Source organism: Etheostoma cragini, chromosome 23 (assembly GCF_013103735.1).
Source record: "Etheostoma cragini isolate CJK2018 chromosome 23, CSU_Ecrag_1.0, whole genome shotgun sequence".
Lineage (NCBI taxonomy): Eukaryota > Metazoa > Chordata > Actinopteri > Perciformes > Percidae > Etheostoma > Etheostoma cragini.
This window is the reverse complement of record NC_048429.1, coordinates 11,631,195-11,656,540: the sequence shown is the minus strand read 5'-3', so window position 1 is coordinate 11,656,540 and position 25,346 is coordinate 11,631,195. Positions and strand designations below refer to the sequence as shown.

Sequence of the window (25,346 nt, the reverse complement as noted above, 5' to 3'; positions counted from 1 at the left end):
CGCCTCGTAATTTGTTACATTCAAGACCAGGAACTGGAAATACAATTAGTTCCAACAATGGATGTGTTATATTTATGGTTCCACCTCAAAGTATCATTTGGCTGGAGATAAAACACAACTTTTCAATCTTTTCTTTGTTGTTACTTTGGAGAACTGATACAGCACTTAGCTGCTTTGTGCTGAAATTATGTAATAGTATGCACAGTATAAAAGGCAAGCCTCTTTAAAAAAAAGTGTTAAGTCCCAACAGTTATCTTATAACTACACATTGATGATAAATGCTGTTAAGTTCATCATTATGTCTGACATCACTTGCAGGCAGCAGAGGATTGGACAATGAATGAACAACCCAACACCTTGGTGAAGGTTGTGTTTGTTGATTTTAGCAATGCTTTTAACACTATTCAGCCCCATCTGCTGTTGGGCAAACTGATGGATCTTGGAGTTAATCGAAGGGTTATTTTGTGGATTAATGATTTTCTTCTGAAGCAAATCAAGCCGGTTAGATTTAACACAACTGTATCCTTCCCTAAATCTATACGGGCGCCCCACAGGACGGTGTTTTGTCTCCAATATTGTACACGCTGCATACAAATTAGTGTTGGGCTTCAGTCTCCACTCATACCTTTTTCATGTACATTATTCAGATGACACAGCCTTGGTGGGGGGTTTTAAAGCTCTATAAATCATCCCTAAGTGGTTTTGAGGAAAAGGTAGAGAACTTTATTCAATGGTGTTCTGACAATTTCCGTAAAAGGTGCAATATGTGATATGAACAGCTAGTGTTTAAAGTACTTACTGCAGTACAAATTCAAAATACTGGAGAGAGTCGTCTCCCCCGTCCCCTCCTTCCCAGACTCGAAGTTCACGGAGGTTGCCACTTGCCAGGCTGAGACCGCAGCATCCTCAACAACGTTGCTAGACACTTGTCCCACATAGCATTACTTCACAGCACAGCGGAGAAGCTAACGTTAGATGCTGGCTATTTTGACAGTTGTAAAAACCTGAGCTAAAAACTAAAACCTTTCTGTCCTTTTCACCTGATGTACAGACACACTTCCTCGGCTTAAAATTACAGTGAGAACCTCTAAAATGAACACTAAAGTTACCTCGCCATCCTCTCCACATGACTGAACACACGTTATTGGCAATTTTGGCAAAAATCAATAAACACAATGCAATCTCACGGTCCTCTCTTCCCGATGTACACCCCCCTCTCTTGGCTTAACGAAAACTCACAGTTTTCAGAACAGGCTACACGTTGTAACAGCCATAGCCCCTTGCATGGTCCTCCAATAACAGTAGCAATTAGCAGGGTTAGCATGGCTGTATTAGCCAGGAACAGTCAGGATAACTTAATTTGTTTTTGTGAGTAAGCAACTTGCGTACTCTAGCTATTTAATTCAATGTAAGTACACAAATGTTGAAATTACAGAAAATGCCAGACCCTTATGGCCGTGATAAATTGCTTACCTGTAAAGGAGGAAATTAGCCAATTTGTCCTTTTGGCCTCTAAGCTGTCTCCATCTTTCAAACACTTCTCCAATATTTACCCGGGGTTTGTAACGTTTCTGTTCATGCAACTGTTAGAAACATGCCTTTCATTTTTAGGATGGGTAGAATCTATCTCCTTTGATGCTGTTAGTTTGTTTGCTGCTTTCACGGCTGTACTAATGTTACAGTTGTGACGCACTGGGTTAACGTTTTAGCATATCTGGCAACCCGGCCTGTCTGTAAAACTGGGCAGTTGATAACAATTATTGTTTCATATCGATCTTCACAACACACAGGCCAAAACACAAACAGAAATTCTGCCATGGAAGGGAAATTTTAAAAGGAGAAAATACTGCCAATAGCATCAAAGCCAGTTCATTCCCTATTAAGCCCCATTGTGACAAATTTGGTTGCAGTTCCACCCGAGTTCCACTGGGGGTGATTGCAGGCGAGTGCAAAATAAATTTGTCTCTTTTGCCTGATTGTCATCGAGAAATCTCAGATTTAATTGTAGTTTTTGCAAATTCAACATGGATTATAGGTCGAGTTAAATGAACAAGTACTTATAGTCTTTCAATTTACCCCTAATTTCTCACAGTTTGAGTTGTTGTTTCCCATAACACGCTATCATTCTGCTAATAAATGTTGATTGGTCAGTGAAGGACTGATTTTGACCAAAGATCTCGCTTGACGGGATCCAAAGCGGAGCTAGTCAGAGATAATATTTCAGTGTGGTCTTTAAAACGGTCTTAAGAAAACCTCTTTCTAGTTTACTGACAGGGAGAGTCTGACCTGTCAGTCCTGTTGTTGTTGCAGAGAGAAAAAAGGAAGTGACTCAGAGCTTGCTGTAAAGCAGTTTTTTATTATTCAGAATACAATTTACAAATGTACAGTCAACACAGTTTGTAATCAAATAAAACTATACATAAATAAGTGCAAATAATATAATATGAAAGCAAATAAGAAAGTAATAATTTAAAGAGAAACACAAGAAAAGAATACAAAAGTAAAAACACATCAGACTTTCAAAACGTCGATAATGATATAGACAGCAGGAGCTCTTCATCAAACAACCTTAAGTAGACATCAGATGTTAAATTATGTTAAACTTTTCTTAAGACACTCAAAATACCTGTCATATTCAACCTGTAATAATGTAAAACATGGTGTTGATTTGGAAATGTTTGTCTTGTGGATATGGAACAAAATAAAGAGATTTACAATGTTACATACATTTCTATCTTTACATTCATAATAGGTTATATGTTTCCCTTCAAGGGGGATTGTGTGTTTTGTTTTAGATATATACTCTTCAAAGCTTTTCCAGAATGCAATACAGAATGAACAACCATAAAAAAAAGATGGGTTAACGATTCTTGTTTTGTCTTACAAAAACTACAACAGTTATCAACAGGCATGAATTTCGAGACAAACAGGTATGTAGGATTTACTGTATATTGTGCAATATTTTCAAATGTCGTTCCCTAACTTTGTTTATGGTACAATATCTAAAAGGAACAAGCTACACCCCATGCCAGTTAACATCAGTAAAATTAGTAAAAAGAAGTTATAAGAATCACATAGCTTCCAGGCCAAAAGAGCTTGTTGATAAAATTGGGACAGTTTTAATGAAACTCTTGGAATATTGTAGTTAAATTTATTTTTTTATTTTTGATCAAATGTTTTTGATTTATTTAAAGAGCCAAACTAAAATGCAAAACATTGGTCCAGATGACAACATACAGAAAAGTACACTATACACAGATAAAGATAAAATGTTTCACTCCCATTCAAAGAGAGGAAATACGGGAACAAGGCACACAGACACTGACAAACACACAAACAAACACAGCATTGACAGGAAGACCGGCACAAGACGGAAGTAAGACGGCCGTTGTCTATATCTATCTATAGCATGGACTTCAAGGATCCAGCAATGCTGAGCCAAGTGTCCACAGCCTTTCCCAGGGCTCCACCCATGCGAGCCGCGGAGAGCTCCATATACACGACATCCAAATAGGAAAGGGTCCAAGTACCAGTTGACGAGTCATTAGGTGATTTCCAATGGGTTGCAATCATCTAGACTGTAAGTCCAGAAAAAACAGTACATTTTTGAGTTTTTAGAGAGCTGGAGGGCTGACAGATCATTCAAAATTAAAACATTGACAGTAACAGGTACAGTATCACTAATCAGGGCAGATATTTTGGATGCAATATTGTTTCAGAACTTACCAACAGGAGAGCAATCACAAACCATGTGAAGATATGTACTATTAGAGGGCAAAAAGTGCATAAAGGGTTGTTCATTATTTTCATGTGATGCATTTTCATAGTGGTGAGATATGTCCTATGAATGAAATTGTTGTGAATCTTTAAATGGTCTGGATTGTGTGATACTTCTGGAATGTTAGACCATACACACGCCAGTCAAGATTGACACTGATCTTAGGCAATCACGTATCCAGATCCTCTCAATAGGAAGGCCAACGCAGCCAGATTTCACCAATACTGATAAAGCCTGGATACCATACAACAGTTTTTTGGCTGCATAGTATAGGATAGGATGGATGAGCAAAGACCTCTGCCAGGGGACACCGTATGTCTTGTGTGTTGAAAAAGGACACAAGCCAACCTCGCCAAAAATTTCTATTAGACAATGAGCCCCCCCTCCCATTGTGGTGCTATAATCGGCTTCCCACCAATTTGAATAATGGAGAAAAGGTGTGCCAGTTACAAGCTACGTGGCAGTATGTTTCAGCCAAACTCCAAGTTTTGATTACGTGATGGATAATTGATAGCATTACTAAGTGATCAAGGCTCTGTCATGGCATTTTTTAAGGCACGCCAGCAAACAGAGGTATCTGGATTAAGCCAGGTATGGAGGGGTCTTAACACAAAGGACCAAATGTAAGGTTTTCCTTTCCAGATAAATATGTAAAGACAGTAATTCAACCACCAGCAGGAACAAAAACGAAAAATCTGAAGTACTTTTGAGTAAAAAATGGTGTTCTACCGTATAATATGCACTATAAAAATATGCTAAAGTTAAAAAAAATAGTTTCAGTGCATCTGTACTGATGTTGTCAGAATAGTTCAAGAGATTGAGTCTTATATTAGAACTAATGTGCAGTTAGACTTCAACCTGTTACTATTATCTCATGTAGACCTCTTTTTAACCATTTAGGAAAAATTATTGATAATGTTTTGTAGTCATTGTTTGAGAGTGTAATTTTCTGTTAATAAGTGATTTTTATCAAGTTTCAGGAGAAGACATATTTCATTGCTTCATACTCGTGGACATTTCCTTTTTTAGAGTACATTTCTTTGAATAAATCAATTAGAGGATTTCCCAAAAATGCAAAGGAAAATCAACTTAAAGCCCATCATTGCCCGGAAATTTTTCTTTTTTCATTGAGCTAACAGCCTCTGAGATTTCCATTTTAAATTGTTCAGATATGGTTGGTATGAATGTTTTAACTGACTCGATAAACCCTATCACAATCGGCATATGGAATGTTTGACTTATATAGAATATTGCTATGAAATGGACCAACATATCTTAAGATGGTGGTGAAGTTATCATTCATTTTAAAAGTGGTTAAATATTTTCATTGCAATTTTGCTTCTCTATAGAAAGAAATAAGTCTAATTCCTTTCCCCTGGTTCTTACCATTTCGCTCGAGACCTTGAGACCTCAAGACCTGCCCCTTTAGCTATTTCAATACACACAGTATCTATTTCCTGTTTTTTCAATGTTATATTGTCTTCCTCTGAAAGATTACCCTTAGTCAATAAAGCATTAAATGTATCCATAATATTTATTTCTTTGGCTACGTTCATTTTTAAAACTACTTGCCGTGAAGCAGCATCTCTGGCCATATTATGTGTATGACGTAATTGAGATTTTAAAAGGCTTTTTAGAACTACAAAGCCACTTTAAAAAAAAGCTATCACCTAGCAGGGTGTTTTGTCTTAGCGTCCCCTTTTGTCTCCAACATTCAAAAAACATTATATGTGAAAAGTGGATTTGAGGGGTACAGCTCCATAAAGTCGCATTCATTCTGAACTGGCCCTTGAGCGCCCCGAATGGATCCTGGTGGAACTGCAACCAGTTCAGAAGCCCAAAGTATCGAGAGAGTTCTTCCCTTATTCGAAATCCTTCGGTAGCATGGTTTTTAGAAAAGATAGTATTTCAATTTAGCATGCTTCCTTAATATCTAATAACCCATTGGGGTAATTGTTTTGCTTTATTACAGTATACATATTACAATGTGACAAAAACAAAGGAAAAGGTCATATATTTTAGACGTAGTAAAGAAGAAAGTCAACTCATCAGAGTTAATAATGAACGAAACAAACAAGGTATTACATAGATACTAAAGGATAGAGATTGATGACCAGCCGAGGTTTGATATACAGTATGTGCCACTGTAAAGGCAAAAAAACCTGCAAAAGTGAATGTTCTATTTATGTAAACTGTTCAGTTTTAATGTGGATCAATATATGTTGCAACTGTTTTACAAGGCTGTCCTTCAAGGTACCCTGTTCATTGGTCTGATCTGCAAGTTCTGAATCATGCGCGGCCTAGACCAGAATAGGTTGCAGTTATATGGTTGCAGTGCATGGTCAGTATGGCGAGGGTCATTCGGTGTGACCAGATGTCAGCTGCTCAGCTGTTTATGGACCTTATTGTACGGCTGAGCCGATTCTAGGTGACCCTGCTCACCCTTGGCACAATAGGTTCCAACTAAGGAGCTATCAGGGCAAAGGTAGGAAAATAGGAACAGACAGGGTTAGCGAGTCTTTTGTTCCAGACCTCCAATTAGACTGATGAATGAGACAGACAATACGAAAACATAGGATCTGATGGTATTTTTTGTGTGTGTGTGTGGAAGAGAAATGGTGTATTAAAATCCTGGTTACATTCTCAGGGATCATGTGGCCCACTGCTCATCGTAGGGTGTATGTGTATGCTGAGGGTACCTGAAAGTGCTGTGTAAGTGTGTGTATGTGCAGGTGTGTGTTAGGTGGATAGAAAAGGGAGGGAACGGCATATGGCAAGTTTAGTAACATCCATATTTATATTTAAATTGTTTTTTATGAATGTTGTATGCACAGTATGTGCTCCTTGACAACCCAAATAGTTTTACAGAGTGTTATTAGTACTTCTACTAAAGTACTAAAGTAAGGGATCTGAATACTTCCACGTTTTCAGTTAAGGTAGCATGGGTAAATTGCAAATGTGAAAACATAGGAATAGTAAAATTAAACTAAAAAACAAATGACCTGGTGAACGATAAAAAGAAGAGAAAAATAAATTGTTTTAATTTATTCCATCAAATGATTGGTGCTAACTGTTGGAGGAAAAGCTTGTCTGTTACAGGTGTACTACCTTTTGACAGTACCATGGCTGCATAAGAATTATTTCAAGATGCTGTGCTGCAATGGGCACATACAGTATATAATGTGGTCCATAGAAGAATGGTGGAGTTATGGAAGGACACTTAACAATGTGGAATACCTCAATGTCTTTATTGCTGTTGTTGAGTGAAGCGTACAATGTTTAAAACATTCATCCAGTTGGTAACTGCCCACTTGTATGACATTGGGAGCGTTTAGAGAGGCTACAGATTGTGTTTTGCATAGGCTTAGCGCTACACAAACAAGTGTCTGGTTAAACATAGAAGAACTTTTAAAAAATATAACATGGACACAAGGTGGTAAAAAACAAAAAAAACAAAACAAAAAAACGGCATTATAAAACCACTGTATTAAAAAAAAACATAATGTCACATTAAATCACACTTTAAATATTTTGGTCAAGCTCCCCTGCTCTTTTTTAGGAGCCATGGAATGTGATTGTCAGACTTTTGAGCAGTAACATCAATCAATCTAATGCCCCGTCAAACCGTTACTATCAAAGCTTGTGCCGCACAACAACTATGAAAGGGAATGTGCTACTTAATGTCATAAGTCCTAATATCAGACCGAGTTGCTTTGAGGCTATCGTGTACTGTACCTCAGCTTACATGGATTTTTTTTATTGCAATCATAAGGCCAAAAGACTTACATAGTGGTAAATATCCTTGTATTGTACTATTATTGTTATTTGCTTAGGCACCCTGATGTTACTTTATATGCCCTCAATTAGAAAATTATTCTTGAGCATAAGAGTGTGCATAGAGGCAATGAAGAAGTTAGTAATTATTAGAAGTTAAGGTAGATTTAAGAGGGTTGGTTTGCTAATTATTTACATTGGCAAACCTACAAAAAAGGCACCTTGTGCACCTGCTTTTTAAGAGGAATGTCTGAAGATTTTAAAGTGATCAAACAGGTACAAAAGCTACAAAACAGCTAGAAATAGAAAAAGGCAAAACACATTAAAACATAAATAAAAATGACATTAAGGATAATAAAAAAGTCATAATGGCCTTCTGATTATTCAACCCTCCTCACCACCGAAATTAACTGCCTGTTGGTGAATAGTTTCGGGATACAAAAACAAACATACCTTTTGTTACGAGTATAAAGATGTTATATAAGATACAGTATGATAGGTCATATTCAAAACATCACATGTGCTAACATATATTACTCAGACCATTGCTGCACTATTGGTAAGACATAATAAAAGTGAAATCAGCTAAATTCTAAGTGCTTATATTTCTATCCTGAAACTGGTGAACATTGAATAAAATAGCAATGTGTGAAGCTTTAGCTTTAAATATAAATAAAAAAAGAGATGGAAAATGTACTGTATGAGGGAGGGAACTGATTTCACCCATCTCTCTGGAATGTGGAAACTTTTAACTCATCTACTCCGTCTCTATCAAAACTGTCGGCATAGAGTACAACAAAATCTAAATTTAACAATTTCTTTTCTTCCTGGCAGGATTGTATAAAGTATTAGTAATAGTAATTACAATTGTCCAAATTTCACAGCATTTTGTTTCTTTTAGAAAGCAAAAATCATTGTGCAAAGGCACTATACGTGGCAACCGTACAAAATATGATGCTGTTTCAGTACAGTGCTTGGACAGCGTCTCTCCTGTCCCTCCGTTTTCTTGGTGTCCCTCTTGGGAATGTGATCATTATTTGGTTCTTAATACAAAGTCAAAGGAAGAGTCTTGGATTGTCGTGGTCCCCAGCTGCAGTGGCTCCTTCAAGACATTAGTGCCCCATACCTGGTGAAAGACAGAAGAAGAGTCCATCAGTGGTATTGCTACGAGTCTGCAGACAGGTGTGGGTTAATAACTTTAACCCTGTGACTGAGGGTCAGACCATGCAACAAACACCACATGCTCTTAAATGCACTCAACGTGCAGTTTGAAGGCCACTTGTTGCTTGCTTTCAGAAAACTTTGACTGTAACAAGATCATCAGCTCTTCTTGAATATTTTACTTTTTAACAAGGAATCAAAATAATTTTATTGCTTTTATTTCTGTGTCAACATTTTTAAAATTGCTACTCCATTAACAAGAAGAAAACTTTGAGAGGGACATTTTTGGGAGTGTTTGCTTGATACTTGCCGACTTTAGCTTCAACCTCACAACTTCTTCAAATTTGAAATTTTGCTGCGTACAAGAGACTGACAAAACGGCAGTAAACATAAACCCCAAATCAGACCTGTGAATATCCAAACTATAGGTCTACATATCGACATAGGCTTCTTATCCATGCTAGCAACCTGACGATGTCCGTTTGTACGTTGGTCATTTTCCAAACTGCTAAAAATAATTTTTAATCAAGAGGCCAATAAAAATTCAAACTTGAAAGTTATCGTTCTATATTTAGTACAGCCGGAGACTTAAACTGCCAAAATGGTGAACATTATTTTGGAAGATCTCTATTAGAGCCAAGCATGTGGAGAGTCTGAGGCTGCTAACTCGTACGTGGTCCAGTGTGGTGTCAAATGCCTGTAAGGTGCTGCAGCCAGCAAGAAATACTAAATCTATACAAAGCCTCTGTCGTCATCTGAGTCAGACTGTGATGGTGTGCTAATCTCCAACATAACAGCTATTAATGTGACAAGCCGGCCTGACAGGAACACTGCCTCTAACACTTCTTAACACTGGGGTCAGGACTGTGTTCTGAGCTGCGCAAGTGGACGTGCACATAATTGGAAAAGCTTAAAGGTTTCAGTGGCGTCAAGATGGCTATTGAGTGGGTTTGCAGAGGTGAAGTTTTTGTATGCTTGATGCTTTGTGTTGAACAACTAACACATTACGCAGACATGCACAGAATCCCTCAAGGCCAAAAACCTCCTACTGCCCACTGGGAGAACAAAAAGAGGAGGAGGCAGCCCTCACTACGGATTTTGAAATAGCAAGCAATGCTTCCTAGTGGCTTCAAAATGCTGTGGTGGGAAAGGCCAAACAGCAAATTATAAAAGACTGCAGGGGAGGCTCTGATACAGAAGGGTCAGGTATTGGTGTTGTGACACATGGTGTCGCATAAATCAAAGAGACAGGGACAAGATGACACATTTAACCAGAAGGTAACACCTTCAATCTCTGAAAAAAATGACCAACTTGCAAAATTGCAGGAACATTTGTCCCAACAAATACAATTGGAACAGCTTGCTGATGGAAAGCCCGTGAGATACCATGTGCTTTTTGTTACACTAGCTACTTTTACTGGTGGATCGAGGGACCTGAATTAGAGCTGTAACATAAGTTAGGCCTGACAAGGTTGGAGACGGACAGAATTCAGCCCCTGCCTGACAAGTACATTTTGATTGACAGCTTTTTAAAAGCCCAAACCCGTTTACAGCCCATTATTCAAATATGCGCGCACACAGCTCTTTTGCCTTTGGTCAAGAATGAATCATTTAGACATTTTTTGACATCATTTATTCACGACTAACGTTCTTTGCACTCTCCGGTGCAACCAAAACTTAATCGCCAGACGACCGCCTCTGTTTCACCTCCTCAGCATCCATTTTTGCGCTAATCGAAACGCATCACCTGACAGCAGGCCCGAGCCTGGGCCGAGCCAGAGTGACATAATGGAAATGAAGGCTGAACCCAACCGAGCCCGACGGGAGTTCGGGCAAAGATCTTCAGCTCTAACCTGAAGGGATTATGGTGGGATCTTGTGGGAATATATCTTGAACCTCTATGCCCATTGTGTAGCTCCTCACTGGCTCAAGAAAGAAATTGGCTGAGGACAGTAAAAGTTTCAAAGGAGACAAATGTCTATCCTTGTCCTTTTTTTTCAGATTGTCAGCAAGTAGGCTGCCTACATGCCTATAAAAGCATATTGCCAGTGTTAGTTTAAAACCTTGGAACTAATTTTAATGTTTTTACTTCAACTTTAAGGGACTGAGGACTAAGAAAATCCCCTGTCTGTGGGTTTATTAAAAAAACAATTAGAAAAATGCACTGTGGCCGAGCTAAGAACAAGGCAGTATTTCAGAGGTTCTGAAAAGTTGACATTTTGGAGCCACAAGTTCACCCTGAAACTGCTGTATGGATTGCACATATTCACTAGCTCTGCAGATGCAAGCTGACACTTTTGACACCTTGTAAAAACTCACCGTTGGCGACTGATTTGGTCTCCCCTCTGCCTGCCACCTGCAAAACATAAAGATAGGAAGGTAAAGACAGATGCAGAGGTTAGCAAACCATACAGGCAAAGCCTCCAGTCCACTTTCGATCGTACACTTCCACCTATACAGACTCCTGAACTCACCCAGATCTTCCTCACCGATCGTTATCCTGATCATCTCGCCTTCCCTGACTTCACAGCATAGCAATAATCGCTAATGACAAGGTTGCTAACCGCTACCTTTCCTGAATAGGGCCCTTTTTACGTCAGAGCAGACCACCGCCTGGTGCCCTCCAACCCAACTACTGACTGTGGCAGACCACAGCCTCCGGTCTGCACTGCAGCTGTTGGCACTACTACCAAGCAAGGAAGGTTTATAACAAAGTAAATGGGAAAGTAGTACTTCTTGGTCTTTTGAAATGTTGGGTTTCACTTCTACTAAGCAGCTCTACAAACACAGCTCTTTCAGTGTACAGAAATAAAGATAAGACAACTTATTCATGTCAGGTTAAGTCAGACTTGTTTAAAATCTGAGGTGATATAACGGTGATTCAATAATGTCAAACGGCCATTGTGCAACTCAGCAAGGCACAATGCTTATAAAGAATGCTGTTAACAGTTTCTCCATTAGGGCAATATAAAGTCATGTGAAGCTGGAGTGAGAATGGTGATTTGTGGTCGTCAGAAGAAAAGGAGCGGTGATGTGTACAGCCATTTAGGAAAAGCAATCAGCCCACAGTTGGACAACAGGCACACTGTAAAAGTTTGTTTTACGACACAGAAATTACACTGAACTGTAATCTGCTGGGTTTTTGTTGAGTTGGCTTTAACAAGTTATGGGTGTTAATGGAGTCAACGCCGAAATACTTAACAATTGCCTTTCCTAGGGCTTCGTTATTGTGTTCTCTTTGCTCTTTTTTATTTTACAGCACTTAGAACATTTGGCACACATGCTTTACAAGTTAAATTCCCTCATTCTAAGTTGCATGTGTGATGTGTAAAGCAGCTGATGTTTATTGCTCAATGTTTACAAAATGCAGATAATTACACCCTTCAAAATTTTACAAGTTTGTGTGTTAAGTAGTCTCGCATCTCCAGACCTCTGAGTGCTGTGTCACTGGTCTGGCCACTATAGAGAAATACTATTCTGGGATAGGGGGAAAAACGCTCTGGCTGTTTGGATTTCTTTAAACCAAATGACAACCGTCCTGGGCGGCGGTTAGTCCGCATAGCGGAGATAGCGAAGGGGTGGGACATCCAGGGCGTGAGAAACGCATCAGGCTCTATCCCATCATCCGCTGAGCCAGACTAAGTGTAAAGGAACTTGAATAATATTTAGAAAGAGAGTATGACAGAACGCATGACACATATGTCAAATGATAAATATCTAACTGTGGACAGAAACCCTTAGATATTATCATTGTAATCAAAATAAGCACTAGTGTCCAACTACAGCAGAATAAAGCACAGCTTCGCCAACAATACAGAGCAAAAAACATTGACAGTGTGACAGCTGAGTGTGAGGTCATTCTGTGATAAGCGATTTGAAGAAACATCGAATAAGTACTCCTTTACCTCTCCAGGCTTATTCCAGATTTAACGTTGAGGTCAACTAGCTATGAGAGTTCTTTAAAACAAAAACAAACAGAAGTGATTGGTACTCCCATTGCTGCGATATCTGGCTCAAAACCGTGAGATTATTCTAATATTCCAACACCATCTCATTAACAAAACATTCTCTTGATTGACATCTGGAAAACTATGGAAAACCACAGGAAATCCTTTCAAGACCACAAACCAATTTGGCATAGTTAAAACTTCATCTGGAGCACTTGGATTTCCCCTAAAGGTTGAGACTGGTACTCTGATCACCGTGCAAATTCCTCATCATGACACTAGTGAATATGTTAATATGAATGATAGCTACCTTGGTTGGAGAAGCACCTTTGTTCTCCCATAGACTCCTCTTGTTGGTGACATCAACAGGCTTCAGGTCCTGTCAGAGGGAGACAGAAAAAAAGAGGAAAAGACAAAGCATCATATCAGTAGTGCTAAGAGTTCCCAGCATTTGTAGGTCAATTTGAAAATAGTTGTCATTTCGCAGCAATGGCAGAGTAACTTAGATGGAGAGGAGAAGGAATGACAGATGTTGACGGAGAGCTTGAGAAATGAGACTAAAGGTTGACAGACACTGGCAAGCAGAGAGGTGCTTGTCTAGAGGACAGAGGGAAAATAGCACTTCACTATAAGACACTCCATCACAATGCAAAGTAAATTTTGGGGACGGGAATATTTCGGAGAGCTTCGGCAAAGGTCTCGCTCATATCTCCTGTAGTGGGTTACTTATTTGAGCACCAGCTATAATCTGTGACATTGGAAAGCTCTAACATAAATTTTTGGGTGAAATTGGTAAGAGTGAGGAGAGGCACAATTTACTGGCATGGAGCCAGGACTGAAAAAGCACTCTGCTAGCAAAGCTTATGATAAGATGAAAGATGAAATGTTTAAGTGACACTGTATACCAAACTGATGCCAAGTCTACAATATCCACAAATACTCTATATCTATATTAAGACAGATGCTAAAGTGTACTGATGCAAGTTTGGACACTTAGTTATCTTTCTTTGAGGCCACCAGGTGGCGCCAGACAGATAATAGCCATAGACTGTTTACAGTCTATGATAATATCTCAACCTGACTTTGGTCTGTGATTATAAAACATGTGTACAGTACATAACATGACCAGCAGTAATTGTGTTGTAATAAAAATAATAATAATAATAATAATAATACAGCAGGGCCAATGTAAGAGTGAGAGGTTTACATGCAGTAAATGATTCAAATACATCAAGTTCTGTCCCCAACTTTACTGAACATTCCCTCCTTCCCCCAAAAATTCATGACTTAATAAGCTCAAACACTCAAAACTCAGTAAATCTACTTAATAGAATTATTTGGCAGTGACCAAATAACCCACCAACTGTCATCATATTCAGATTCAAATGTTGCTAAATCCTGATTGGTGTGTGGAAGTATGTGACGTCTACGTGAGTCCCGCCCCCTTTAACCAGTAAGGCAAGCACCAGAAAAAAAAACAAAAAAACATTGTGTGTTCATGTAGAAACGCCTTGTTCGTAGCAAAAGATGAATTAAGACTCATTTTTTGCCTTTAAAGTAGATGCCTCAATCCTGAGAAAGGTAATACATATTAATAAAAAAGTACACATATATCAAGAACGATAATGCAGGTCAATCAACACTATTGATTCTCTATAACAGAGGTTCTCAGTCTTTTCTCAACAATTTGATTTAGCCTATATTTTTTTTATATTTCTATAGTCTTAGTTATGTGAAATAACAATACAATAGAAATGTATAAGAAATATATGTAACATGTATTAATCATATTTTTAGATTATAGAAGTTGTAGATCTGTTAGATTAGAAAGTAATCTATGAACTATTACAGATTTAAAAATGTAAATATTTAGTGAACTAAGAAGCTTTTAAAAAAATAATACATATTTACATTTTAATTTAAATGAATGAATCTGAAAACGTTTTACAACCCCCTGGCAGAGTGCACTATAGCAGTAGTTTTAACTAAAGAACCCCTAAAACTTTAAAAGATTAGACCACGGCCCCCCATTTGTAAAGATTTTGTTCCAGGGTGTTGCATCTGATAGGATTTTTGCTTTTAAATGTTTTATTACAGAAAGTGTATGAAACCCATGACAAATAGTCACACATTCTGTTATTCCTCTATAGGACCCTGAGCTGTACAGTACATGTACTGTACTTCCTAGCAGCAGCAACAAGGGTTGCCACGGAAACGACCTACCGTTGGCCTTCCTCCTGGCATTTTGCCGCTCTCCGGGGTTTTATTCAGCCAGTCGTTAATGCGACCCGCCACGCCTGTCTTCATCACAGCTGCTTCCTGTTTGGATAGGGTCAAGGGTCAGCTAAGCCTGGTCGTCATCAGCAACAAGGCAGAGCAGGAAGTGTCAGTGAATTGGGCTCTTCCCTCTCCCTCCGTGTCTCTCTCTCTCTCTCTCTCTCTCTCTCTCTCTCTCTCTCTCTCTACTCACACACAGTTTCATTAACTTTCTCACATCCTCAAACACCTCGTCCTTTACCTTGAACGGGCTCCCGCCACTTCCAGGTGAGCCGAACACGTTGCCTTTCTCCCACATGCTCTTGATGTTTCGAATGCTGTCGGTAACCATTGGTAGATCCACCGCTCCAGAGCGCGGGGATCGAGACTCCTTGTTCTCTCTCTGCTGAAACACAGAGGTGAGTTTAAAAAAGTTAAAACCCACATGAGCCCTCTAATAACAACAGGGACAAATTCAGACAGAGTACCGGATGGCAACTTTTGGGCAACTTTTAGACCCGGAGTGGCAACCAAAATCTGATTTTTAGCTTACCAAGAAATGAATCATAACAGGAAATTGACTTTTGGCTGTCCTATATGTGAACTCTGAACTAACTGAATTCAGGATTCTATATATTTATCTCAGTCCAGTTGCTCAAATTGGATTTCAAATGCTACTTTACACTATGATGTTGATGCCACATCCAGGATGACCTTTGCCTCATTGTCTGGCTGTGACAGCAGAGTTTTATTTAGTTTTCTATTGTCTTTTTAACTGGGAAACACTAATTACTTTTAGTAAGATAATACAAGACTGAGTTGGTTATTCGCATGCATAATATTTAAGGTAACCACTTACATTCATAAAGTATGATAAAAAAGTCTTTTATGAGGTTAACTAGGTTAGTAGGCTTTTTTTGTTAAGTCATTTAAAGTAGTTAGATGTTATAATAACGGATGCTTTCCATATGTGTTTCTATATGTGTTCCTACAAGTAGTCTTGTTATATTTTTAACAGCTGTATTTCCCAAATGGGATAGGGCAGCCATTTTGCATGACACAGAAATGAAAACTTAGCAACTAATGTGTCATGTGTCACGCATTATGAGGCCAAACTGCTGCCCATTAGTGATGATACAGTTGAATAAAGGCTTACCTGAGCAGCGGAGGTGTACTGCTCCAGCCTGTTGTCTATCTTGGACACCACAGGAGAATGAGATGCCTTCATAGTGCTGCTGGGCAGAGCAAATAATAGTTAGCATACACATTATGGGACCTCTTTGGATTTTATACACAGTGTGGTCAACCATCTTTAGTTGCTTACATGCTCCGCTAAAAGTATGTTTTACCTCTTCTGTGCCGACTTATTCAGGAACTCTGCTCTCTCTCCAATCTGATGAGAAATTTATAAATTTAGTTATTAGAGCTCTAGGTCAATAATTATTGCAGGGGTGGTCCACACATGAACACCTGCAACACAGTTTCCTTCACGTTTCAATGCAAACCCCATTCCTGACTTGAGTTTAGAAGTCATTATGTGCACTAGACACCCACGTGCTATCTGGTCCTTTCCCATAATTGGACTATAACAGATTCCATTTTTTAATGGTGGATATCTCTTCCAGTCTCTCTTTTCCTGACAAGAAAAACATAATGTAACGGATTGTTCCTTCTATTTGCAAAATACTCTGAAAGACATGTGCGCGCACACACACACAGCAAGTTTTGTTTTTCCAATCTGCTATTGGACTGTGGGAATCTCAGAGGATTGTTTATGGTACAACGCATGTGTTTCTGAGACGCTCAAAAAAAATTGTTTAAGGGACAAAAGAAGAAACTGCAGAAAAAGCTCTCTCCCCTCCCCTGTGAAAAAGGACCTTGTGCTACCGAATGTGGGAGTTCCCAAAATACTCCCCGACAGGAAATACCCCATTCTCAGATGCGTTTTAAAGAGCCGTAGCCATCCGAATGCAGTTACAGTAATCCTGTTAACCCTAACTGCTTTCCTGCATCCCAGCAGCCAATTGCTCTGTCCTTCTCTCGCAGAGAACAATGTACTGTAGTGCGCAGCTGGTTATGCTGGATTACTGTTGATAACGTGTAGGCGAGCTCATAGGACTGTGTGTTCAACAGAGAAGTGATAGTGTCGCATTTTTCTCATTTCTATAGGTTTCAAAGAACTGCATGATCTGGGAATACAAACATATTTGGGTGAGAAATAGAAAAAATTGATCTAGCAGCAGTGTTTATTTGGCACTAGCAACATAAGACAAATATGAGTCCATTTTCATGTGTTCTTTCCACTTGTGTGAAACATGTGACCATTACAACACTCCATATTGTGTGTTGTGGTAACCAAAATAACCCTACCCTTAAGCTGTACTTAGCTGTAATATTTTTTTATCAACAATGAGTCAAAGTACTATGTGCAATGTAGGTATTGCTTGCAGTAATAAACCCATAGAGCATTATCACCCAACACTGCAAACTCTGCAGTTGCTGCAGTTGTACTCACTGTTTTTGTTTTACTAAACCACAACTTTACTGTTTAGTACATTCTCATAATTTTTTATTAACTCCTGTTTCCAACTGCAGCAGGCGGCTGTTTGCAACGGAAAAGCTCTGACTGTAAACTAGCTGCCCGGCACCAAATAGCAGAAGTTAGAGAGGAGCTAGCTGGTGAACACAGTGGAGCATATAAAAGCTAAAGAGCCAGCAGATATTTAACTCAGAAGTTGGCAAAGAATAAAACAGAGCTAAAAGGAGAGTGAATATTGGATTTGCCTTCACCAAATGGACAGAAACACTCCTCCTCACTTATTAATTTAATCAGGTCAATGTTTTAAAAAAAACTGCTTTTCAACTCATACATTTTTCCATATTTTATGGTTGTCATATATATGAAATTCCCCTTAAAGCAATTATCTCAGATGTGAAAAAAATTCCCTGTTTGATGTAGAGTATGATGGAAAGAACAAATCCAAAATTTGAAGACAAAAGATATACAGCAACTGTATTATCAAATATTAATACAGTTTCATATAGACAAAACAAAGTATTGCACTGCAAAGCAACAATTCATACACAACAAAGTGTGTAGGGTATGAAAAGTGAAAAAGAGCTACAAAAACACACACACACACACACACACACACACACACAGCACCTACAGTGAACATCACGACAAAGTAAAGCTGTGTCTGCGAGGCCAGTGCAGTAGGGGAGAGAATTACAGTTAATTTCAAACAGAACATTATTTACAAGACTGACCACAAACAAACAAAGCACTTGGATTCCAGTACGATCAGCGCTCACACAGCATTAGAGCTGAGCTTCGAGTCATGGATGCTACTGCTACCTGTCACTAATTAGATTTTCTCCACTGGTTGAAAATTGTCCTTGATTTTCAGTGTGGGAGTTAGCTTTTGGCAACACTGGAAACATTTATTCACATTTGAGTTGATTAAACGTTCCTTCGCCGTGACAAACATTGATCTTTAAAGGAGTTGGGAAGGGGCGAGCACAGGGTTGATTCAGGCTGCTTTTCCTAGTGAGCTGTTTTTGTGATAAACAGGTTAACATGTCAGCAGAAATTTAAAGTAAAATAAGAAAAAACTTGCCAGCAGCTGACTCTTTTCACATTTCTCTTTGTATTGCTCTTCCTATTTCTGAACACCTTCATCTCAGTCAGATAACACTTCATGCAGAGAGCTGAAAGAGGTGAGAAGGGCAGATGCGGGTCATCTGGCGCTTAATCCTGCCAACATTTTCGAATGTTTAGCTTGAGCTTTGCAGCACTGCCGGATGAGTGGGATTAGCAAATTTTGGAGAACCATTATATTGAGTCCATTAAGCTGACAACTGTACTGGATGGGATACAAATACAGACATGCAAATACACAGGCAAAGTATATGTGCTGCAATATTCAGCATCTAAATAGTTGGAAGTGTCATATAATTGAAGTGTCATATTTGCCTTATTTTTTAATTTGTATTAAACACTGTTTGTCTGCTTTAAAATGAACTGCAACCATTAGCATTTCTGACTAACTAAGTTACAGCCTACAGCAGTGACAAACTTTAGCATTACATTAGCCTTAGGTAGCTACAGGTTATGTTAAAAAAAGACTAGGATAGGTTAATTTACGCACATAACTGTTATAATACTATAATCAGAGCGTAGCAGCTCTGTCTTGGTCTTTATTGGTTTTGGGGAAATTAAGCAGCCAAGCAGGGTTACACTATAACAAAAAACAGTTGGATATTTGTCCTAATCAAACTTATAATACTAAGAATAACTTGCTCTAAAATACAATACAATAACAATGCTGGACCTTTATTTTTAATATATATATACATATATACACACACACACACACACACACACACACACACACTTTATATACATATATAGCCACACACATACATATATACACATACAGTATATACTGTATATAGTAACAATAACTATGAGGCACAGGGGTTAGTAAACGGTCAATCTGCAAATAAAACTGCACTGACATTCTCCTTTTGGAATCTGATGCAGAGTTGCGAGGTTAAAAATGGTGGACCAACCTTCAAAGAGGAGCCTCGAGGGCTGACACACTTGAAGGGTCTGCCTTCCCCGTCCATATTGTCTTCCACCTTCTGTCTCTTCTCAGCTGCCTCTGCTCTCCTCCTTTCAATCTCCTCCTTCATCTTCCTCTTCTCCTCCTGAGGAAAGAGATGTGTCTAGAGTTGGGGCAGTTCAGCACCAGATGCACATTTGAGCACAATGCTAGATAGAAATTAAGTACCAATCCTTCATCTTTTCCTTTTGCGGTTGGAGCAACTTTCTGTACATTTCATCAGACCTTATGTACAGTAGGTGGCTGGGTATATGTAAGTTGAATGACTTTGACATGTTTATTGGTAATTATATTGAATAGCATGCGCCACCAAGATGATAGACAACCAACAATCAGGGATGCAGCCAACTAAGACAAAATATAAGTGCCACGTTTTAATTGATTTACTTACTTTATCTAATGAAGATGGTCAGGAACAAATTCAATTACTCAGAGCATATTCTTATTTACAGTGATTGCCTGCCTCAGTTTCGGAAAGCTTGAGACAGGCACACTATCAACAGTTTTGTTTAACAATTAATGTATGAATCATTTGTAGGGTATTCAGAAGAGGGCTGGTGCTTGGCAGTATATCAGCCCTCTGCAGCAGCCTTGTCTTGGTTAATTAGTCTCTCTGTATCTCTGGGACATCTTTTAATTACAAACCAAAAGGCCTCATTAACATCACACAAGAGGAGAAGAACGGGGGCAGATAGCGGGAGACAACCCGCCACGTTCAGAGCCAAGATCAACAAAGAAGACCAGTCAGGGTAAGAGTGAGAATGAAAGGGCCTCAGAGAGAGCGCGTGAAAGGGAAAATGGACGACAGTGCGTGGTTGAATACAGATGTGAACACATAGGAAGGAGGAGGTTATCACATTTGAGATACATAAGGATGAGGTCGTTCTAGGAGGAAGAAGGAATGACATGCATGAGTTACGAGTTGGGGACCCAAATAGCTTAAGTTGTGATAACAGTGAAGTATGTCAAGATAACGTCAGCGCGGTGCTAGTATGAGTGTGATGCATGGGTTTTAGCTCACACAGGTGTAAAGGCTAAATCAACATGGAAGTGGTGGTGCGAAAAAAAAAAGAAAAAAAAACTACAAGAAATAAAAGGAATAAATGTAACAAATAAGCTTTTAATCAAATGTAATTTTGAGCAAAAAAACACATAACTCAGTGTTTAATTTATTTTTGTCTACAATGACAGCAGCTGGGAATCAGTCCAAATTAGCAAGCTAAGCTAACTGGCTTTCAGTACGAAGTGGCAGCAATTATGTTTAGCTTGTTAGTTTCCACTGTACAATGAAAATAACAACACAAAGAAGTGATAAATTGTTGTAAAGGGACAGATTTCTTAAAGTGCCAATATTATGAAAAAGAAAATCCCTTTTTCTGGGATTTGGGCTGTTATTTTGTGTCTCTGGTGCTTCCACATGCATACAAACTTGGAAAAATAAATGTCATGAAGTTTTGATTGAGATACAAGTTTCTGAATGTCCTCTACCTTCAGTCTCCGGGTGAGCTGTTCAAAATCGCCACAGCTTTCTACGTCACTAGCTGAGACGAGCTGGCTAACCGTAGCATGCTAGCTCGTTCTCAATGGCAAAATAATAATTTTATAATGCATAATGTGCATTATATGGGCACTTTAACCAGTTGAAACAGTTGTGTGTTACCATTACTAGGTTATACAGCGTTATGTGCACCAGCTAGCATCATGTAAATTGACAGCACGGCTCCTAGCAATGCCAGCTCTCAGAGGTCAGTCAACAGCTGCTATAGGAAACGCCTATAGCGTGAAGCTTCATGTTGTTTCCCCAAATATGTCAAAAAACGGTTTTATCCTTGTGTAAAACGGTTGAAGGAGACTGAGGCACTCAAGAGGGCAAAGTTTAAAAAGCCCTTAATATATTGTGGGCTACATCATTAAAACATGACAAGGCGTTTCGGCCATTTAGGCCTTAATCGGGGACAGTTAAAAAACTCCCTCCACACCTGAGCAGCAATCCATGCAGACTGCATTGCGACTGACATTTTTGCCCTTTTTTAATGCATGTGATACTGTGCACAATATCTGCAATATCACTGTAGTTTATACACAAAAAGTTAGAAGAATTACAATTTCAGTGTGACAAATCATCAAAAACAATGGATAACAAGGAGAATAGAAAAATTAACAGACAGAACTAAACTGATCACACGACATCCATAAAGTGACAAAAAAAGACATCCCCCTCTCTCCCCTACCTCCTCTCTGGCTTTTCTCTCCGCCTCCTCTTGCTTCTTCTGCCTCTCCTCCTCCTCCAGCACCTTCCTCCTCTCCTCCCTCTTCCTCTTCAACTCCTCCAGTTCGGCTTCGGCCTCCTGTTGCTTCTGCCTCATCCTCTCGAACTCCTCGCTCTCAGCGTCATCGCGGCGACGCTTCAGCTCCTCCAGCTTGCGCTCTGCCTCAAGGCGGGCAGCGTCGTCCTGGTCGTCACCTGGGAACACCTCGGGGGACCGCACACTGCCGCGACTGGGACACACACACAAACACGGGTTAGAGCACACACACAAGTCACAACAGAAACAAAAACTGAGGAGGTAGGACGCAAAGCTGGCTGACATTTAGGTTAGCAATTGACACATGATACAAACTGAATACTTAAACATGCACTCAACATGCAGTAAGAATGTTTCTCTTTCCTGACAAGCAAACTAATCTAGACATAAAAAAATGTGCACCTATACAAATACCAACAATCACCTTCGCTGAGATAATGTTCCAGCACATCTCAAGTTTCATCCAGTGTTTCACACTGGGGATTAACTGCAGGTGACCCATGTCTAAAACGCACTACTGCTGTGCTACGGCTGACTGCTGAACAGAAACAGCTTGTTTGCTTGAAAATCTGATTCAGACATGCTTTTCAATTATTGTGCAGATGCCTTAGGCAATATTTGTTGTCCTGGTTCAGTTTTCTTTCATTTTGTAATGTTTCAATGGTAATGGGATTCTGCATCCGCAGAAGAGGAACCTGCAGTAAACACGTTTTCTCAGGCCAGTTTAAATGGAACACAGTTAATGTTACTTATGTTTTTCTGTGTAATAATAGAAATTAAAATAATTATAATAACATATATTTATAATAAAATAAATAATTATGCGATACTTGGTTTACCATGTTTTTATACCAGCCCGAGTGACAAATCAGTAAGTTCCTGTCTGATTAAACTGCCTCTGTTCAGCATATGCAAACACTGTGAAGTGTTAAAACAAATATAAAGATCATTTTCAGAGTAAGTATAGTATAATTCGGTAAATGCAGGACTATACTTTGGTTAAATTAGATGCTATCAGTCATTTCCTCATCAATTGTGTGTCTTTTCCTCACACTGAGAAACTGAGCTTAGGTTGTTGTGTAACTTGATGTGCTCAACTGACCATTGTATCAATCATATTAAGTTACTGCAGTAACTTTCCACAACTGGCCAAGTGTAGATAGGCACTGATATATTAGCATACTGTCGTGATTATGCAATATCAGGTTCATAAAGTAGTAATGCTATTTCTTCATTATAATGTTTTACTGCCAATATTGGAACAATTAAGGGAGGGGAATTTATGTTTGTATTTGGTTAAAAATAAAAGCTATTTTATTATTTTAATCACGATTGAACAATGATATTTTTCATCTACATTCATGTAGGTCAACATTGTTTATTTGGTAAAAACATCTATATTGGTGCATCCCCAGCAAATAGAAGAACATATGTGGAATTAGATAAAATTAACTATTTTGATTCTTAATATTTCATAAAATAAAGCACAGACTAGTTACATTCAGGTAATTATTTTAGATTTGTCAGCCACACGTTCTTAACTGGCAACAAATTGGGACATGACCTTTGCTGAAAATGGGGTTTCTTGAATAATTCATCAGACCTGGCTATCCCCAACTCACCTCAGTGGAAACCAGGAGGTCACTTGATGTGTGTGTGTTTGTGTGTGTGTTGTTTTGTCTGTGTACCTGAAGGTCCTCTCAGGTTTCCTGTGCTGTTTGAGAGCAGCCTCCTCCTCGTGCAGCCCTCCGTTCAGCTTGCTCTGCTCCTCCCTCTCCACCCTGGACCTGCCTCTTTCATTTTCCTGCAAAGAAACAACCCGGGGGGGACGGTGAATTAAGATTTGATTGGTGGGTAGGCTGAATGGGCGGAGTCTTCCATGTGACATCACGGGATGTCAAATGAGAAAGAGAACGAGAGCACACCCCAAACAAAATAACACAGAACAACATATAACACAGCGTCCACTCCAGAATTACTACTGAGACAGGATTATCTAACATGTGATCAGTGTGGGAGTGTCTCCAGCTGTATATTTTCTATCTCTGACCATCATCAAAAAGTGTTTTCAATTATAATCATTATGTGTCCAAGCACATAATGTACACCGCCAGTCAAGCTTTCAAAGCACCATATATGATTAACCTGCAGCAAAGATCTGTCTTACTGTTGATGCTGTCTAGCACAGTCTGTGCATTTTTACCATAATATAGACTGAGCCGGTGGGACTTTTCAGCACACCTGTCTTTAATAATGCACTCGTTAAGACTCTCTTTAAGACATGCCAGCATGCCTATTAATTTGTACTTACTTTAATTAGGTCTTTACAGTAATCTGAGATTTAGCGGGCAAGCTAAAAAAAAAAAAATCACACTACTACTACTCTTATAATATTAAGAAGTCCGTCTTAACAGGAAAAGTGTCAAGAAACATGATGTGTCTTTGAGCGCTGTTGTTTACATCATCAAAGGCATCTTGAAAGTGAGGAGAGCTCTCGTCAAAAGCTTGGAGTTTAAAAACATAATGAACTGCTACAAGTGAAAAATATATTTTTAGTTGGGTGGGATTTATTCAATCCAGGTCAATTTTATTTATATAGCGCGAAATCACAACAACAGTTATCTCATTGCGCTTTTCATAAAAGAGCAGGCCTAGACTGTACTCTGTGATGTTATTTACAGAAACCCAACAGTTCCCACCAAGAAAAAGCACTAGGCGACACAGGCAAGGAAAAACCTCCTTTTAAGTAGCCTGATGTGGTCATGCTCAGACTCTAGTCAGAATATGAGTCTGACACAACTCCGCTGGGCTGTGATTATGGGGCGTGTTTCAACCGAACCTTGAATGAAAATGCCTCTGCACTCAAATGGATAGACCTACACCAATCAGAGCAAGGGAGCATGTGAGCCAACTGATAAATTAAAATGTTACCAAATCCTGCAGGAAGAACGGCAAAAACATCTTTCTTTTGAATGCGCTGTTGCTATCTTCTATAACAGACGCAATGGCGGAATATACACATCTCAGTTTCTCCAGCGGCAGCCACCTTTGTGTAAACAAATTTAACCCAAGCGCTCTTTAGTGACGTGGTTGATTATGTTACTGTTAATCCTCCACCTATCATTGTATAAAGCCCGCCCTGACAAATTGATTGGTCTGAACAGCTCTGGTTCAAGCATAGTTACTCCACAACGGATCAAGTCCAGACCAAACTTCTCTACCTCAAATGTTGTAAGTGGGGCTAAGTTTAGCTGGTATCTAGGCTAGGGATTTACATTTATAATTTTAGGGTTTCTGATATGAAAACAATCGTAGCCTGGTCTAGAACATTTGACTGGAAATATACAAATGATAAGATGCCTCAGTGATATCATTATAATATCCTCGTCCAGTAAACACACTGATTATTTGAAATTACATTGTGTTTCCCTTTGGCAGTGAATTTTTGGAGTGGAGTCAGTGTAATAAGTGTTGCTGCTCTCATAGCTGAGGTGGA

At 39.1% G+C, this 25,346-nt stretch overlaps 1 protein-coding gene across 13 annotated transcripts in view; it reads right to left on the bottom strand.

The window, feature by feature from the left end:
• Positions 1-7,007: 7,007 nt before the first annotated feature.
• The window catches only part of cald1a (caldesmon 1a), a 58,323-nt gene continuing 39,984 nt past the window's right edge, over positions 7,008-25,346 (bottom strand). For 5 of the 13 annotated variants that reach the window (XM_034863289.1, XM_034863298.1, XM_034863299.1 and 2 more), the window contains 10 exons: positions 23,539-23,654; positions 21,776-22,043; positions 19,492-19,629; positions 16,266-16,309; positions 16,073-16,151; positions 15,179-15,322; positions 14,884-14,979; positions 12,971-13,039; positions 11,033-11,069; positions 7,008-8,678 (listed from right to left, as the gene is read on the bottom strand). In XM_034863289.1, coding sequence (XP_034719180.1) covers positions 8,665-8,678; positions 11,033-11,069; positions 12,971-13,039; positions 14,884-14,979; positions 15,179-15,322; positions 16,073-16,151; positions 16,266-16,309; positions 19,492-19,629; positions 21,776-22,043; positions 23,539-23,654 — 1,005 coding nt within the window. In that variant the 3' untranslated portion in view covers positions 7,008-8,664. Of the gene's footprint in view, positions 8,679-11,032; positions 11,070-12,618; positions 12,671-12,970; positions 13,040-14,883; positions 14,980-15,178; positions 15,323-16,072; positions 16,152-16,265; positions 16,310-19,491; positions 19,630-21,775; positions 22,044-23,538; positions 23,655-25,346 lie in introns of all 13 variants that reach the window. The other 8 variants (XR_004655446.1, XR_004655447.1, XM_034863293.1 and 5 more) reach the window with 8 other exon arrangements.